At 41.7% G+C, this 17,301-nt stretch overlaps 1 protein-coding gene across 1 annotated transcript; it reads right to left on the minus strand.

The window, feature by feature from the left end:
- Nucleotides 1-750: 750 nt before the first annotated feature.
- On the minus strand, nt 751-16,637 carry arsj (arylsulfatase family, member J). The gene is made up of 2 exons (XM_084344826.1): nt 15,896-16,637; nt 751-3,274 (listed from the first exon to the last, which is right to left on the minus strand). The coding sequence occupies exons 1-2, from the start codon at nt 16,204-16,206 to the stop codon at nt 1,876-1,878; spliced, it is 1,710 nt and encodes a 569-aa protein (XP_084200952.1). The 5' UTR covers nt 16,207-16,637; the 3' UTR covers nt 751-1,875.
- Between the last annotated feature and the right edge of the window lie 664 nt (nt 16,638-17,301).

A 17,301-nucleotide genomic window follows, 5' to 3' on the forward strand; every position in this document is an offset into this window, starting at 1 on the left:
TTCAACTCAAAGTGATGCCCTTTAAAAGGACCATAACACGTTGAAACAACAGAGAGTTCTCACAACCCTTGGTTTGAAGTGTGCCTCTGAAAAAAACCTCAGTTAGAGGGACATGTAGCCCTGAACCTTTGCCCTACCCCTCAACCCAAACAAGAATCAGGACACCCTACCACCAGACACAAATGCACAAAAGGCAGGGATTGGTGGTAGGGGCAAGGAGTGTTTTGGGATTGGGCCTATTTTGGAAGTCATTTAGTGTCATTAAAATAGGTAATTGGCCTGTAAAGTACATCAAACCATCTACAAGCAATGAAGCGAACAGCTCAGGTCAGTCATCTACATTTTGAGCTTGGAAGTTTGGGGACTGTTTACATTGGTGCCAAGCAACAGATGCATATGAAAAATATAGTTTTACAGATTGTAAGTTATGTTCCCTTCATGTGAATAGTTCCATTTCTTCTTTTTCCTTGTTCAAAACGTCTTGTAATGTACACACCCGAGACAGACAAATTAGGTCTTTATCACCAGTCAGATCACATTTTCCTTTATTTTCCATGAATAAATGTACTTAGTGGCCTCGTGTCAGCTTCTAAATGTGAAGAGATGTTAGATTTTTCCAGTTATGAGAGTACTTATTGTCATCAGAATAAATTAAATGTGGCTGTAATAAAATTCAAGCCAGGCGGAGGTTGAAAGATCTGCAGAGACAAAGAGCTTTTTGTCTGTGTCTTTTATTTTGTTCACTTGTCTTACATTCAGCTTGGCCTGGTGCCAGACCAGACATCATCTAAAAGGGGAAACAAAATCTATTATTCTAAAGTTCAGACAGACAGCTTATAAAACGTAAGTACATCAAGTCACACGTCATATAAATCCTACATGTTACCACGATATGGTATCGCTGCAATCAACAACATAATAAAACTATGTCTTACTTTATTTCTCTGTCACCAAAATGTATGGCAACTGTCTAAGAAGATTTATATTCTACTCTAAGTGAAACATAAATCTACAGAAAAATCAAAAGATGATCAAGCAACAGTTCAAGCATGCAACACAATCCTAACATTGACATGAGGTCTCAGTTGTGTCTGGACATGACAGTAGTGTTTGAACGAGTGGATCTTTTTGTAATTCTCTTGAGGCATTTCAAAAGGTCCATCCACATTTTCATACAGTATATCCTGGAGTCAAGTTAAAAGAGTTAGAATGTCTGTAGAGAACAATCCTGAAACAGGAAGTGTCAATCCCTGAGAAAAGGGAACAATCTGATACCATCTTTTTGGTGTTGTTCCGTGAACATCGTAAATTATTATGCTCTAGGACCATCATTGCAACTGACCAATCATAGTTTTGTACTGTCCTAGCTTGGCGACTCAGGATAGAGACCATAAAAATACAATCATGGAAAAAGTAATCCTTTCCAACACGTCTTCAACAATGTTGAAAGGGTCTATTTTAACCCAAACCATGTTTTCCAAGTATTTCTGTTTCCTAAACCTAACCAATCAGTTTTCATGCCTAAACCAAACCAAACCAAACTGAAAACAGAAAACTAAAAAAAGGAAAATAATGAGTGAACTCTCTGTAAAAATAATAAGTAAACAGTATAACAATATGCTCCCAATCGCACATGAGGCCCAGTGTCTTGGGTGAGGACACTACTTTCCATTCACCCACAACGGGTTTCTCCAAAGGCTGTTCCAGGAACAACACCAACATGAGATGCAAAGCTATGACATCACAACATTGGATTGGTCAGTTGCAATGATGGTCCTGGAACAGCATGAGTTATGATGTTCTAGGAACAACAACACATGGTAATATCAGATGAACCAAGAAAAGGCAACCAAAGTTTTTCACAAATGGTGTAGTTTACGCGTCTACCTTCCTTTTCAACTTTCTGTTCTTTGATTTCTTTTTCCATCGTCTTTTTCCAAGATGGTTGGTGACCAAGTTATTGTATCTCTCATTCATCTGTTGCTCCTCTCGCTCGTCTTTGTACCAGGGTCCCCACACGCCCCCATTGTACTGAGGGTTGGAGCGCAGGTCTTTAGCCGGGTATCTTACCGGCACTGCAGTCTTATTATACTGTGCTAGCCGCATTAGCATCTTCTTCACTATATGAGGGTAGCGCTGAGACAAGTCCACTCTCTCATAAGGATCTGCTGTGATGTTGAACAGCCAGATGGACTTACCCCTGTCCCAACGGACACGCTCATTATGCCAGCGATTGATGACCTGCTGGTTGGAAAAGGTCTGTGGGGGAACCCAGTCGCTGTAGCCGGGGACACCCGTCAGCAGCTTCCAGTGGCCCACCCGGAGTGCAGCCTGGATGGCTGTGTTCCATAAGCCATACCCAGCCTTCCACGAACCATTCTTGGCTCTGATGTAGATTGGGTCAATGTTATGAAGAATGTCCTGGCGAGGTGATGGGCGGCCTTCACTGATAGCCTCCCAGACATCGTATCCATCCAGGTTTAGATCTTCGTCTAAAGTCCCTTCACCCAGGGTCACCAGTGTAGGGAACCAGTCAGTGATGTGGACCAAAGATCGACATTTTGTCCCTTTGTTTACCAACAAGGGACTGTGAACAAAGCCCACCGCCCTAATCCCACCTTCCCAGTAGGTGGCTTTACTTCCCCTCAAGGGCCAGTTGCTTCCACCTGCTAATGGCTGGCCACCGTTGTCTGAGGAGTACACTATAACTGTGTTGTCATAATAACCGTGGCGTTTTAGTGCTAACGTGAGGTTGTGGATAGCTTCATCCAGACAGGACACCATGGCTGCATATTTACGACGATGCACATTTGGAATGGCCTTGTAGCGCTCAAGATAGCGAGCAGGAACCTGTAACGGGGAATGAACTGCCTGGTAAGCTAAGTAGAGAAACAAAGGTTGTCTGCGAGGGTTGTGATTGGCTAAGATGTTGATAGCCTTTCTAGTAAACATTACGGTTGAGTACATGCCACGGTCCTGTTCCCAAGCTGCTTCTTCCCCTTCATACAAGTCATAGCCACACATACCAGGGCCTTCACATTTATAGTGACTGTAGTAGTCCCCACTTCCTAGCAGGGAGCCGAAGAAAGTGTCAAAGCCACGCTGGGTGGGCAGGCAGCCTCGCTTGTAGAAGCCAAGATGCCACTTGCCCACCATGTGGGTGGAGTACCCCGCTTGTTTGAGCTTCAGGGGCAGGGTGACATTTTCCAGGGGCAGGCAGTTGGGTTGGGTAGCTCGGATGATAGAGTGCTGAAGGCCTGTGTGGATCTGATACCTACAAAATAAAAACACATATCATCCAGTCAGAAATAAGAACATATTTAAAGAAATTTGCAATGGAAAAAAATTTAGACGTGGATGAAAATTGTATGTTTGAAACTAGGAATGTCACATGCTCAATCTAGGTGTTTTGTTCACTGTTTGGGGGTTACTGTGATCACTGTGTAGTCCGGTTATTGGTAGTTTGCTTTGCTACATGGCTAAATTACTTGAATAATGCTTCACACAGAGTCAGGGTCTTTGCATGCAACTAACCATCCTCTGTAACCTGGCATCACATCTCACACACACACACACACACACACACAGTTGTATACAGTACATGTTAGTTAAATTGTGTGTTTTCCTTATTTGTGTTAAAAATAAAGACTTTTGAACCTTCATGCTGTTTATTTAATATTGTTAAATAAACAGTAAATGTTGCCAACCTCTACTCTGTCAAGAACTCAAAATCCTTGTTGTAGTAATTAAGTTAATTATTAATCAGAGTTACAAACTGACAATTTAGTACCTTTCTTTGAGACTGAATTATTGAATTGGCTATATTTTCCCTTCTTCAAAGGTGGTGCTCCCAAGGCCATCTAATGTAAATTATATCTTAGTATTTATCATAACTAATAATCATCCCTGATAATCATTAATTATTAAAGATAGCCAAACTTAACCCATATTCCCTATTAATGTTTCATGAAAGCACAACAGCCTTTACTTTCCTTTCTTCTTTAAAATGACATTTACCACATAGCTATGTTTCCAAAACTATTAAGCCTTCCTCTATGTTCTTTACTAAACGGTCAAGAGTTGTCACTTTCATGATAGAATAACAAACCCTGCTGTGTGAGTTTGTTTATATAATGTTCACATGCTATATTATGACATTTCAAAAAAATTATCTCAACACTGAAAATGCTGCCAATATAAAAATCTGGAGATCAGGTGTGTTCCCTTCACAAAGGATTCCTCTCACAGACCACCTGAAGGCAATAGGTTGTTACTTACATAGATAATGATCGTATTGAAAATTGAACACTGATATATTATTCAACACATCTTAATAACAGCAGACCCAGTCCAAAGCAAACACATTTGACTGAAAAGTGCTCACAGACTGACAGGGTAATGTTCAACTGATGTCTAACACTGCAGTGAGAGGAGGTGGATGGGTAAGACCTGTCACTCAAGAGCAGATAGGAAACAATGCCATTTTTTAGTCCAACAAAGAACGATTTGCTTTTCCATCACCAGTTTAACTGCGCCAAGTTGAGCCACGCCGGAGTAGCTTTGGTAAGGGGGTGAGTAGTTGATGGCTCAATTAAAATGTTTGGGTGAACTGTTCCTTTTTTTAACAAGATGTGCATATTTTCAATTCCCCGCACAAAAACAGATATTATGGCTATGTTTACAACACACACAGACTTTAGAGTAGCTTGCATATGGTTTTGTGCAAGCTACTGCAATATGGTGAAAATGGAATTCAGACATGACATCAGACATGGTTAAATCTAACTTGTTTAGAATGTTAGCTAGTCTTACTGTGATTCATTTATAGCCATGCTAGCAACGTCGCTCTATGGATGGCAATGTCAGTCCAACCACTGGATCGGATTTACATGAAATCTTTGACAGATTTTAATGGTGCATAGAGGACTTACTTCAGTGATTCATTGGCTTTTCAGTTAAATATCTCAACTACAGGATGGATTTTCTTGAAATTTGAAAAATGCATTTATATTTACCAAAGGATAAATTGTTATTACTGTGATGTTCCCCTGATCACCACCAACAGGTGAAAAATTGTCTATTGTGTTGCTTAATGACCAAACACCTGCAAACAACATTCTCTTCAACCAGCTCTACTTTGATTTTAGTACTAATTAATAAATGTTAGTATGCTAAAATGCTAAACTAAGACTGCGAACACAATACATTTTATACATGCTAGACACTAACTAATAACCAGTTTTGTGCATGAGGGTATGGGTGTTATAAACTTAATGGCTGAAGGTACCCATGGCAGGCTGTTTCTACATTTAGCAAAGTAAATTAATAAACAATGTATTGACTGAGATGTACAGATGTTAGCTGTAGCTAGGTAGCTACATACGCATGTAATGTGTATTTGTGGAGTGCGTCTGTGTATGTGGTTTTGTCACAACTGAGCCTTTTACCACCACCATTAACCAATTTCCTGGGGGAAACCCTGACCACTGACCCCTCTCATCACCAGTGTGTTTCAAATTCCAGCTGCAAATGGCAGAGAAATTCCTGTACAAACCTGGTCACAAAGCTGTTTGCGCTCTAGGGAATTATACTGTCTGTCCTACACTGTGCTTTGCTAAAACAAAAGGCCATCTGGGTTTGATGCCTCCAAACCCTTTGGAAAATGAGTTAGGAAATAACTCTTAGAAATGTTTACAACTTGGCAACAATGATTCCCACGGATTTCAAAGTCGGTTCCCAGGACCTTTAAAATGAATAACTCTTCAGGATAATAATACTGCAAAATTCCAAATATGATACCTCTATTCATGGCTAGTCTTTGAGGTCATGTCAGTGAATTCAAAATGAGACCACATAGGCCCTGAGCCAAGAGAGTGTCTTGGTTTCATATGGCGATGAGAAGAATTTCACTTGGTGGTCTAGGCAGGGGGAGCTCTGAAACCCAACTACAATCATGCACACTCAGGGGATAGATGAGGCTTTGTTGGTCTGTCATTAGGCGATGAGATTTGAGTGCAATGAACTAAGAAAGGGATGGGAATGAGGGAGAGAAGTAAAGGCAAAATGTGTTTGTGGCTAACACACCATCAACAATTAGAACAAAGCTGAGCATGGGAATGTGTTTCTTTAGAAAAAAAAGAGATGTTTACTAAAAAAATCCACATAATATATAATTAACTTGATGAAAAGTGAGTACTTGTAAAACCTTGTTTTCCGTAATCTTTCCATGAAAATAGTGAATTTGGCCTTGTAACTAGCCAAAACATGTCCATATAAAGAGTTCTGGACGTAATACGCTCCATTATCTTCAATCTCCATTTGTATTCTCTCCATTTATACAAGGATAATTTTCCACTTCTGCCATAAACTTTTTTATTTGTCAGGCACTTCTGCATCGATGCCAAGAAAGCAATAGAACTAAAGAGAAAAAAGCCTTTTAGAACCTGAAGTTAAAATAATGCATGATGCAACCAGAAAGAAAGAACACAGATGGAACTTGCATGCATGTGCAGATTTATTAAGACATGTATGCATGTGTGCATGTGCTCAAGATTCAACCCCTTTAGAGCCCCAGCCCCTGCTTTCCGAACTCCTGCAGGTTTGGTGGTGCTCACATACCATAAGGTTACAGCCGTGTAATGAGAATGTCATGCAAAGTGTAGCCTGTGATCCCTCCACAAATCAGTCAAACCAGCCTCAGGTCCTGACGGAGAACGGTACAAGGTGGAGCGCAAAGACTTTTAAATTATCCCTGCATTGTTTCTCCTTGACATACAAGGGGGTTCACAGGGGAATGAGGTCTTGACTTCGCAGGTTTTGGAGAACCTGAAGGACAGTTCTAGGTCTTTAGTATTTATGAGGCCTTAAAATAATGACTGTGGTTACTACTACACTCTGGAGACCCACCTTCCCTCCCTGAAGTCCCTCCATATGTCCAGTGTGACAGATTTACAGGTTTCTTTAAAACCAAGCAGGGCATGAGTAGGCAGCCACAACACAGGGGCCATGGGATCAGGCTTCTCTGCATCCTTTATCCAGAATGCATTCAAGCCACGTACAAGCAAGGAAATACAGCAGACGGGTTTAATACCCTACCTTATCAGGCTCAAAGGGTTGGTGCATTCCTCGAGCAAAAAGCAAGAGTTATGGTCTTAAACGCCGCTGTAATCACGCTATCTCTCTCGTTTATTTACACAACCGCTGAGCCACAAGGCCAACAAATTACACACGTCATTAAATTCAAATCACCATACACCGGCAATCGCCAAAGTCCCACAAGACAAGTGCATTGGCCATTACTCCAGCCACTGAGGTTGTGGAGGTTCCCGACCAGACCTGATACCCAGGCTGGGGCCTTCTCTTGTACTCTCTCTGCTCCACGTCCTCCACACATATGGTTTGAATAAGCAGCATCGACTCAGCGCTCTGCATTTAATCAAAGTCAGCCCTGGAGTAGTTCGTCTTACTTAGCTCTTCCTTTCGGCAGGCTCTTCATTTACTTTCTGCTATCTCTGAGTATCTCCCTTTCCTTCTGTTCCCTCCTTGACCTCAAGTTCTCTTACAGACTCATTAAAGTAATGAAGGCTCTTTCTTTTCAACACTTCTGTTTCGACAAATCCAAACTGTTCTAGGAAAAAACAATGTGGGGTGAATAAGGGAAGTGAAAGAGTGACAGATCACTAAAACAACAAGAAGAGGGTGACTGAGAGTCTAAGACATGTTTGAGATAGGTGTGGACAGATGGGGAGAGTGTGAATAAGTAGGAGATGGAGTTGAAGAGAACTGTGAAAAGAGCAGCTTTGAGCAGACAAACGACCCCACACTCCTTTAGGTTTAGACATGATTCAAATCCAGTGGGCTATACTGTAAGAGCACAATGTTCAATGGTGACGGAGGAGCTTTTTGGAATAAAGCCGATATCCTTGCTTGAGGTCTGCTCCTCACTGACCCAGGACCCCAGAATGTCATCTTTTGTTTGTTGATGGATGGTAACTCATCCAGCAATGTAGGAGAATGAGGATGGAATCTAATTTAGTTTTTAATCAGCAGCAGCTTAAAACCCTGTGGCCAATGGAAAGGTGGCCTGGGGTTACCATGAAGTCCATCTGTAGGGGATAGATACCCTTGTCTAAAATACAAAATGGAAACATTAAAAACCCTACTGCACCGATATCGTGGAGGTCAGTGTAGCCAATATTTCAAGCAAGAAGACCACTGGGCACGGCCAAAAATTTTGAACAATGGCAGACATCTGAAAGTTGGCGATTGCAATAAGGAAAAGTGTCATGTGCCAACCAACAGAAAGCACATAACTAATAAGTTCTAGCTCATAAACAGCCCGTGATAATGGAGCATGCCACAAATGAGATGCTGACAGCCAATCATTTAACAGACAAATTCCAAGTGTGCTTTCCTCACTGGCCCATTTAAACAGCCTATCACATCCCTAGGTGCTACGAGTGATACGCAAACAGTCAACAACAAAATAATTTAATAGGTATGTAGTTGGTTTGCACCCTCGCCATATGATTGGACACCACCCAAGATAACTTAATGGGCCACTGTCAAAAATAGGGCTGTACCCGACTCAAGATTTTATCAGTCGAATCAGATTTTGCTGTTCAAAAAAAGATGAGACTATTCCTCGTCTTTTTTCAGTTAAGTGCCACACTAAACTTCTTTATTAGCCTACATCAGCATTAGTATGTTTTACCTGCAGCCTCAGTGTTTTAATGCCTTTCTTCGTCATCTGTGATGAGATTACGTCATCTGAGATCACCACACAGTCAGAGAAAGTAAAACTGTGTCTTGCTCATAGTTCAGTTATGACATTGCAGTGCACCATAGAGCGTCTCTCCTGTCAGGCTCCTGATAGCACTGTCGGAGCAGGGCCGGCGCTACACATTAGGATTTGGTGCCCCTAATTTTCAGCCTCTCTCATCATCTTCTTACCATCATAGGTTGTTAGTTGGATTTTTTTCAACTGATGCAGCAGCCAGTGTACTCTGATAGACAAAAATCAGTCTCTGACCGACTGGCTCATCAACTTTCAGGGGGCAGGCCTACAGTACATGAAGCAGTGTTTTGTTTTCAGAATTGGGATTTGATTTGTTTTTATTTGTTTAATTTTCAGATACATTTCCAACATATATGAATATAACCATCATCATAACCATATAAACACCAAATTTGGCGAAAATCACACATTTTATTTGGGACCCACTCAAATGACCACCTGTGGGTCCCGGGGACTCACTATATCGAAAACGTATGAAGATCACTGAAAATATTCACCGTGTCCTGTACACATTCCTCAAACATTTTTAAATTTTGAGGGGCCTTGCAGAGGAGCAAGCTCTGCCCTTGCCTTAGGCAATCCACCTTTCATGATCAGTAAAGATCAGTGGAAGCCTGATGGGGCTACAGAGCAGAACTCTGAACTTGAAGGACAGCGGTGACTTTAAGCCTCTAATCTCATTAGTGCAGCTTCAAGAAAACCAGACAGGTTGACATTTTCTGATGCTGTGTGTTTCCCAGGGGGCGAACAGCATGGAAATCTTTTCTCAAGCTCCTGTTACTGGAAGGTTAAAGTGCTTTGCTACGGTTCCAGTAGCAGCTGCACACAACTGCTTCTATAAATGTGCCAAGTCTGCTTTATCTTCACTCACTGAGATTTGGTAACCTCATCAATTCATGATTGGTCATTTCTTAACAAGTTCTCAAAAACTAAAGGAAGTCAAGCCATTTTTAACACTCAGCAGTATTTTCCCATGTGGTTTACTTCAGACCAAATTGGACTCAACCTGCTATGGTCTACTTACTGTACAGGTCATTCTTGCTGCTGCATCTTAGGGTGTCACAGCTAGTGAACAGAAATCAACAGCCACAACATTTCAAACATTCAACTGACATGTCAGTGACAAGAAGTAGGCCCGGGTGACAAAATGGTCGCAGTATGTATCAGAAATAGACACTTCATTGATTAGCTACATAACAAAGATATCATCTGTTATCTCAAATAACAAGCCCTGATTATATTAAACATGTTCCTGCATTAGAGCATTTACTCCTGCCAATTCAGCGTTGCTTTGGTGATATGCAGGTCAAAACAACTTGACAAGAACCAGCCTGAGTTAGGATGAAAAGCTTTTGGACAAGATAAGACTTTATCAGGGAATTCGGCACGACTATTAAAACTACATATAGTCTATCACAGGCTATAGACCTAATTGTTTTCATATTTCACCTAGGTGAATCCCCAAGAGCCAAACATTTTTGTTATTGGCCTTTAGAAACTGTGCTGTGTTTTAATGATAAAAAAGTATCATTATCGGTGATATTGGCCTTGTGTTACTTGGTATCTGATTGAAACCAAATTTTGTTGTATCGCCCACACCTAACTTACGGCATACAAGACCTAGTATAACTATCTGTCTGTGATAGACTGGTGACATGCTACACAACTTTCTGTCTTGTAATCTAGAGTCTTGCAGCCTTTATGCTTTGCACACTACATGACTGACATAAAGCAGGAATAATGCGGTCCAGGCAGTCAAAGTAGTTTACGCGCTGATTTGCAGATTCTCCTTGAACAATTTACATATAGCGATCATTGCACATGGCAGCATGCACTGATTCTTCTCTGAACTGGGGCTTTTTGTCTTCAGTTTCCAAAAAACCTTCGGCAACTAGAAAATCAGGGCCAAAATGTGAAATTAGCTTGACAAGGAACGTCAGTTTTCCCATGTTTCCCTATATGGAAACTTTTCACTCCACTCTGCAGGTGATCTGTCACAGCTGAAGTGGAAGAGTTTGTGCAAAAAAAAGGAATCTGTCTTTTAAGGATTTTGAGCAAGAAAAAGAGAATGAGGACAGCATTATCCCAAATAACTGGAGTGATAATGTGTTATTGTCTTATTCTGACCCTGCATTTTCAGCCATTTAATTTGAGGAAGCAAATAACAAAATGAAGTCATAGTAAAATCTGATTATATTCAGTGAGCATGCAGCTGGGGTCACCTACAGGGGGTTTCCATGGTAATCAGTTTAAACAGCCTGTCAAGTCCTTCACTCAGTCACATATTTGCCTCTACAAGTCTGCGTAAGTGTGCTAGAATGATACAGTTACTTTGTTCTCAGAGCTCATCCAGCTCACACAGATACAGTCATGGTTAAAAGTCTACATACACTTGTAAAGAACATGTATATCATGGCAGTCTTGAGTTCCAATGATTTCTACAACTCTTGTTTCTGTGATGGAATGAGTGGAACACATACTACTTTGTCACTAAAAACATGCCTGAAGTTTGGTTCAATAATACATTTATTATAGGTCAAATGTGACCAAATCTGCTGGGTCAAAAATATACATATAGTAATTCTAATATTTGGTTAAATGTCACTTGGTCATTTTCAACTCAGTTAGGTTCTATCAACAAGCTTCTGGTCGTCCTCTGGAATTTTTAACAACTCCTCTTGACAGAATCAGTGAAGTTCAACTAAATTTGTTGGCCTCCAAACATAGTGCTGCTCACTGTGGTCAAACGACTCAACTTTTGTTTCATGTGACCACAGAGGTTTCCTCCAGAAGGTTTTTTTTGTCCATGTGATCAGCAGCAAACTTCAGTCGAGCGTTAAAGTGCCGCACCTGGAGCAAGAGCTTCTTTCTTGCACAGCAGCCTCTCAGTCCATGTTGACTTGACACACTTGACTGTGGACACTGACACCTGTCTTCCAGCTACAGTACTTTAATTCATCACAGACTTAATTTCTGGTTGACTCTTGACCATCCTGACCAGTTTTCTCTCAGCAGCAGGTGATAGTTTGTGTTTTTTTCATACAACTGTGCCATGCACTTTATACTTACAAACAGTTGTTGGTACAGTTGATCTTGGGACCAGTAACTTTGAACTTTGAAATGGCTCCAAGTGACTTTCCTGACCTGTTCAAATCAATAATCAGTCTCTTTCAGATCAATGCTGAGCTCCTCAGACTTTCCCATTGTAGTGTTTGTGGCTGAGTCTAATGGGTGTATCAAACAAGTCCTCCTAAAATGGGCCCAGAAAAGTCAGCAGCTGTTATCAATCAGAATCACTCAGAAGTAGTAGTGTGTGTTCCACTCATTCATCACAGAAAAATAAGAATTGTAGAAATCACTGGATCTCAAGACGGCCATGATACATGTTCTTTAGAAGTATATGTAAAATTTTGACCACGACTGTAGCTGATGTTTTCATGTTAACACCTCAATGCATAGTGTTCATTCACTCAAACTAAACCACACATAGACATGACTGGAACAAAACTGGACGCCTGCCAGAAAACAGTGCTGCCCAGCAGGTCTCCACCTTTGTAACTGAGGAGTGGAACAGATGCAGGAGGTGGCGGAGGAGACGTCCTGCAGAGCAGCATGTACAAAGAGGAAAACTGCTGATGTGAGACGTACAGTCAGCAAACTACAAAGCCAGACCACAATTCACCCCCCCATGATACCCTAACCTGCTTCACCTTCATCTCTTTACAGCTTTAAGTTGCACCCACAATAAAAGAAAGAAAAAAAATTCAACTCAAGGCCCACTTACCATCTTTATTGAACGTTGACACATAATTCAGTTCCTATAACATGGTGCCTGAGAACAAGGAGTTTTCTGGCCCACTACCGAAGTAGCTATTAGCACTTTCAGTTCTCATTGTACCCATGGATGAACAGACAATTTTCCCTGGATCACTGCGATACTGAAGAAAACCTAAAAACATGACAACTGTCAGGCAAGTTCTGGAGTTACAAGGAGCGACTTTTAATGACCTCTTAATTCGTGATGGACGGAGACAATGACGAGGAAGTGTGAGTCCCACTAACTCTAAAACTTCAGCATGTCTCACGACCGTGTGTTCAAATTTAAGCGAGTTTCGACTCAGTGAAGGAGAGTGATGTCGGCAACACAACGCAAAAGTAGTTTGCAGTGATTAATTGCTTGAAAGTGAAATTAGCTTTAAGTATTTTGATAAGCAATAAATCATTTTGGTCATTTTGTGAGCCAAAATGTCAAATATTTACTGATTCCAGCTTCCTAAATGTGAGTATTTGCTGCTTTTCTTTGCCTTTAATGATAGTAAATGAATGAGTCTTTGGGTTTTGGGCTCTTGGTTACATGAAAGAAGCAACTTACAGACATCACTTCGAGCTCTGAAAAATTGTGACGAGCATTTTCATTTATTTTTTGACACTTAAAATGAATAATCATGAAAGTAATTGGCAGTTTATGAGACAAAGAATTCTCACCATGAGGTCCATTTGGTAGCTGTTCTGTAGCTTTGGATCATATCACATCGTCTTTATCAGCAGATGTAAACAGTTGTTAATGGAACAGTAGATGTTCAACTTTCCATTCGTTCATTGTTGATTAATTATTGGTTATTTTCCCAATTGAATCGTTTAGTTGTTTGGTTTATAAAATGCCAGAAAATGACATGGATGACTGAGAACCTTTATCACCAAAGATCCAAGAAGACGTCCTCAAATGTCCTGTTTTGTCCATAACCCAAAGATATTCAGTTTACTGTCACAGAGGAGGGAAAAAACATTACATTTCTCATTTTCTGACAACTAATTGATTAGTTGATTAATAGCTGCAGCTCTACTGACAGCACTGTACTCCCCAAAGTGCTTGGAGCAAAATGAGCAATCAGCATGAGCCATAAGATGACCAGACAGGTTAACAATCAAACAGTTTAGCTGTTTAAACCACTTTATTTGGGGATTAATTTGCAAGTGGGCACGCCCGATAATGCCTCGTTGCACAGAGAAACTGTGTGAGCATAACTAAGACAAGTACAGTAGGTTTAGGGAGGTAACTGTGCTGTCTGAGTCATTGTACAACAAATCATACTCCTTTTTTAGCCATTTCACCTCATTCAAAGACCTTAGTAATTATTTTTCCCGGGGTGTTTAATACTAGAGGAACCCTGCCTCACCTGAAATTAAGAGTGCCTACATTTTTATGAAATATGACATGGGGGTTATCGAGCTTTAGGGAAAACTAGCAGTGATGCTACATCACAGAGCAAAGGCCACATATTTAATGGCTGCAGCTTGGATTCTGCTTGTCTGGGCTGTGCGTGAGCCAGTTTACCACTGCTGCAGATGTGTATTTTGGCCTTATATCCCGTGACTTTAACATATGTGTGTGGTTGCCTTTACAGAAATGATGCACCTTATGTTTTCTCCCAGTCTTACTTACCCGTGTTGGCAATACATCATGTTTACAGCACTGTGCAGGTCATTTTAGAGATAATTTGATGATAATTAAAATGTATATGGCGTGTATATAGAGGAGTTTAGACATGGACAAAGACTTTCATAGAACTGTACATCTGTACATCAATTACATCTGTTTTACGAACTTGTCGGCTATGTTGCTTGCTAATTTAGCCAAACACTTAGCTGTGTGTATGTGTGTGCGGTAACACAAGTGTTTCTATGTCTCTAGCATCACTGCTGGAGATACGTGCCCCCAGAGCGGCTCACTGACTGAACCGTTTGTCTGTTTCCAGAGTAAACCAACTTGACCAGGAATCCTGGCCTGTGGTGTCAAATGCAAGATGACACCTGTCACAATTGCATAGTTTGTCTTTCATACGTGTGTATAATGTATACATTTGTTTTCCTTCCCGTTTCTAAGGTGCAGGTACACACAGTGTGTAGTTCAGATTTGGGAGTTGTGCAAACATCAGCTCCTCTTCAAACCTCTGCGGAGAGGCACAATTCCAGTCTGAGATGTCATCTATAGCTACATTAATAACAGGATGACATGCGTCTGATTGCAGATTCATTAATAACATAGTGTTTGCTTTGCAGTAATTAATCAGAGCAGCACATTGAAATGTCCAGATAAAGGACACCTCACATTTGGCAAAGTTGGTGATAGTATAGACAAGTGGAGACAGCAGCAGTTACCACCTCCACTAACCACTCTCCTGCTTTGTTATCATAGCCAACAGAATTGATAGTCTGCTCTTTAAACATAAATTCATGTTGTCATGTATCATAATTTCCCTTTAACAGTGTCTCTGAAATAGAACATAGCAGGTGAGCTACTGTGTGACTGTGAACCTTTTCACTGCAGGAAGACATGGACAGACATACTGGAGACATGGGGTTGTTAAAAATGTCAGAAAACATCCATCCATCCATCATCCATTCATCCATCATCCATCCATCCATCCATCCATCCACCCATCCATCCATCATCCATCCATCTATCCATCATCCATCCATTCATCCATCCATCCATCCATCCATCCATCCATCATCCATCCATTCATCCATCCATCCATCCATCCATCATCCATCCATCCATCCATCATCCATCCATTCATCCATCCATTCATCCATCCATCCATCATCCATCCATCCATCCAGTCCATATCTGTACCTGCTAATCCTCCCTTGTTTGCTGATTTGCCAGCTCACATTATGCAAGATGTTACTGAACTGTATCATTACCGATCATCAAATATCTGATTTGTTTGACTACATAAAACCTGGAGGTGGCATGCGTCTTCTGCACTGTGTCCATTTCAGATTGTTATAAAAGTAAAACCTTTAAAAGAAGAGTGTAGATGAAGCTGAACTTTCATCCTTTTTAAATCCTGATCTGCACCATCAGCTGACAGACCTGATCACACCATGTGGCAGCGGTCTAATCCCACAGTAAATAACATATCAGGAACTGATCAGCTGATCCTGGCTGGGACTTTTGGATTTGTACATCCAGGTTGGATGACAGGGTTTTGATGCATGGCAGACTGGCTGAACTATCTTTTTCTAATTAGTTTTATCCAGTGAGCTTCATAAGTTGAAGTGGCAGAGTAAGTGGACCATGGTGTACCGTACCTGCCGGTCATGAGCTGGCTCCTGGACGGGCTGCACAGCGGCTGCACGTAGTAATTCTCCAGCTTGACTCCCTGAGCTGCCAGCCGGTCCAGGGTCGGGGTCTTGATCTCGGAGCCGTGGTACCCGACATCGCGGAAGCCCTGGTCGTCCACCAGGATGAAGACGATGTGGGGCTGAGAACTCGGCTTGTCGAACTCATTCCCCCGGTTGCGCGGCCGGGCGTTCCAGTTTTCCCACGACAACTGAACGCTCCACGTCTGAGAGATGATGAAGCTGAGGAATAAAGTGACCGGAACCAGCAGGATGAACATGTTTTCAGCCGGACCCACACCTCCAGGCGCGGTTAGTGTCGCTCGGCGGGACGGTGTGTGCGGGGGGGAACGCGGTGCACATGTTCGGGGGGGACAGCAGCGGTTGGGGATCGGGTTCTCATAGTGTTCAGTCCGTTTTCTTCCCCCTGAGCGCACGGTCCACTGACAGCTTCGTCGGTTTTTGTCAAGAAATCAGCAGTGTGTCCAGTGAATCCACCTGGGGAAAAACCAACTCATCTCATTTCACACCACACTGTGCGTGAAGGTGAAAACTCTGTGCACATGAAACCGCTCGGAGGCTGCTCTGTGCGCACAGACACTCTATCATGCCCAAGACTTGTCAAAAGACGCGCGGAAGAAGTTTCAAAGCTCCAGCGTACCGTGAAGTAACAAGTCCACAGATGTCCCCCATCCTGTCGGCCGGCGGCCCCTCCGAGCCAAGAGCTCACTGAGGACTGAGGACGAGCTCTGGAGAGGTTCTGAGGGAGGCACCGTGTCGATGTGTACGTCCTCATCCAGCACTGTGCTCTGACACGGTGCGTTCACGAGCACCTCGAAAAATCCTGACCTCCGTGGTTATTGTGCAATGCTTGGTTGGTCTTGATCAGCTGCAGCGTTGTGTAAAGTACCCAAGAGTCATGTTTGAGTAAAGGTAAGGGTGTAGTGTGAAAATATAAGCCTCACCCTCAGAAATCACGAGTACTTGAGGAGCCTAAAAGTCTTAAAGTGTCTGGTTTTAAATGCTCTTAAGTGTAAGTCATTTTCTGGCAATACATGCACATTAGTATAAAATGTAGTCTACAGGTAAAAGTGATACATGTATGTACATGTAGGAAGCCTATACTGTATGCTCTGGGTTGACCAAGTATCTGCCTGGCTGAAATTGGATCTGATGATCAGCATTTTAATGGTTATTAGTATTATCATCAGTTTTAGTTATCAGTTTAAATCTGATTGCAGATAAAATCACTTAAAAACGTGTGCAAAAAAATACTGTATTATAGTACAAGTACCTTAAAGCTAGACTTAAAGGAACAGTTCAACCAAAAATGAAAATTAGGGCATTATCTCTCGATCTGGAGCCCAGAGATCCCA

Source organism: Pagrus pagrus (genome assembly GCF_965226575.1).
Source record: "Pagrus pagrus genome assembly, chromosome: 22".
NCBI classification, from domain to species: domain Eukaryota; kingdom Metazoa; phylum Chordata; class Actinopteri; order Spariformes; family Sparidae; genus Pagrus; species Pagrus pagrus.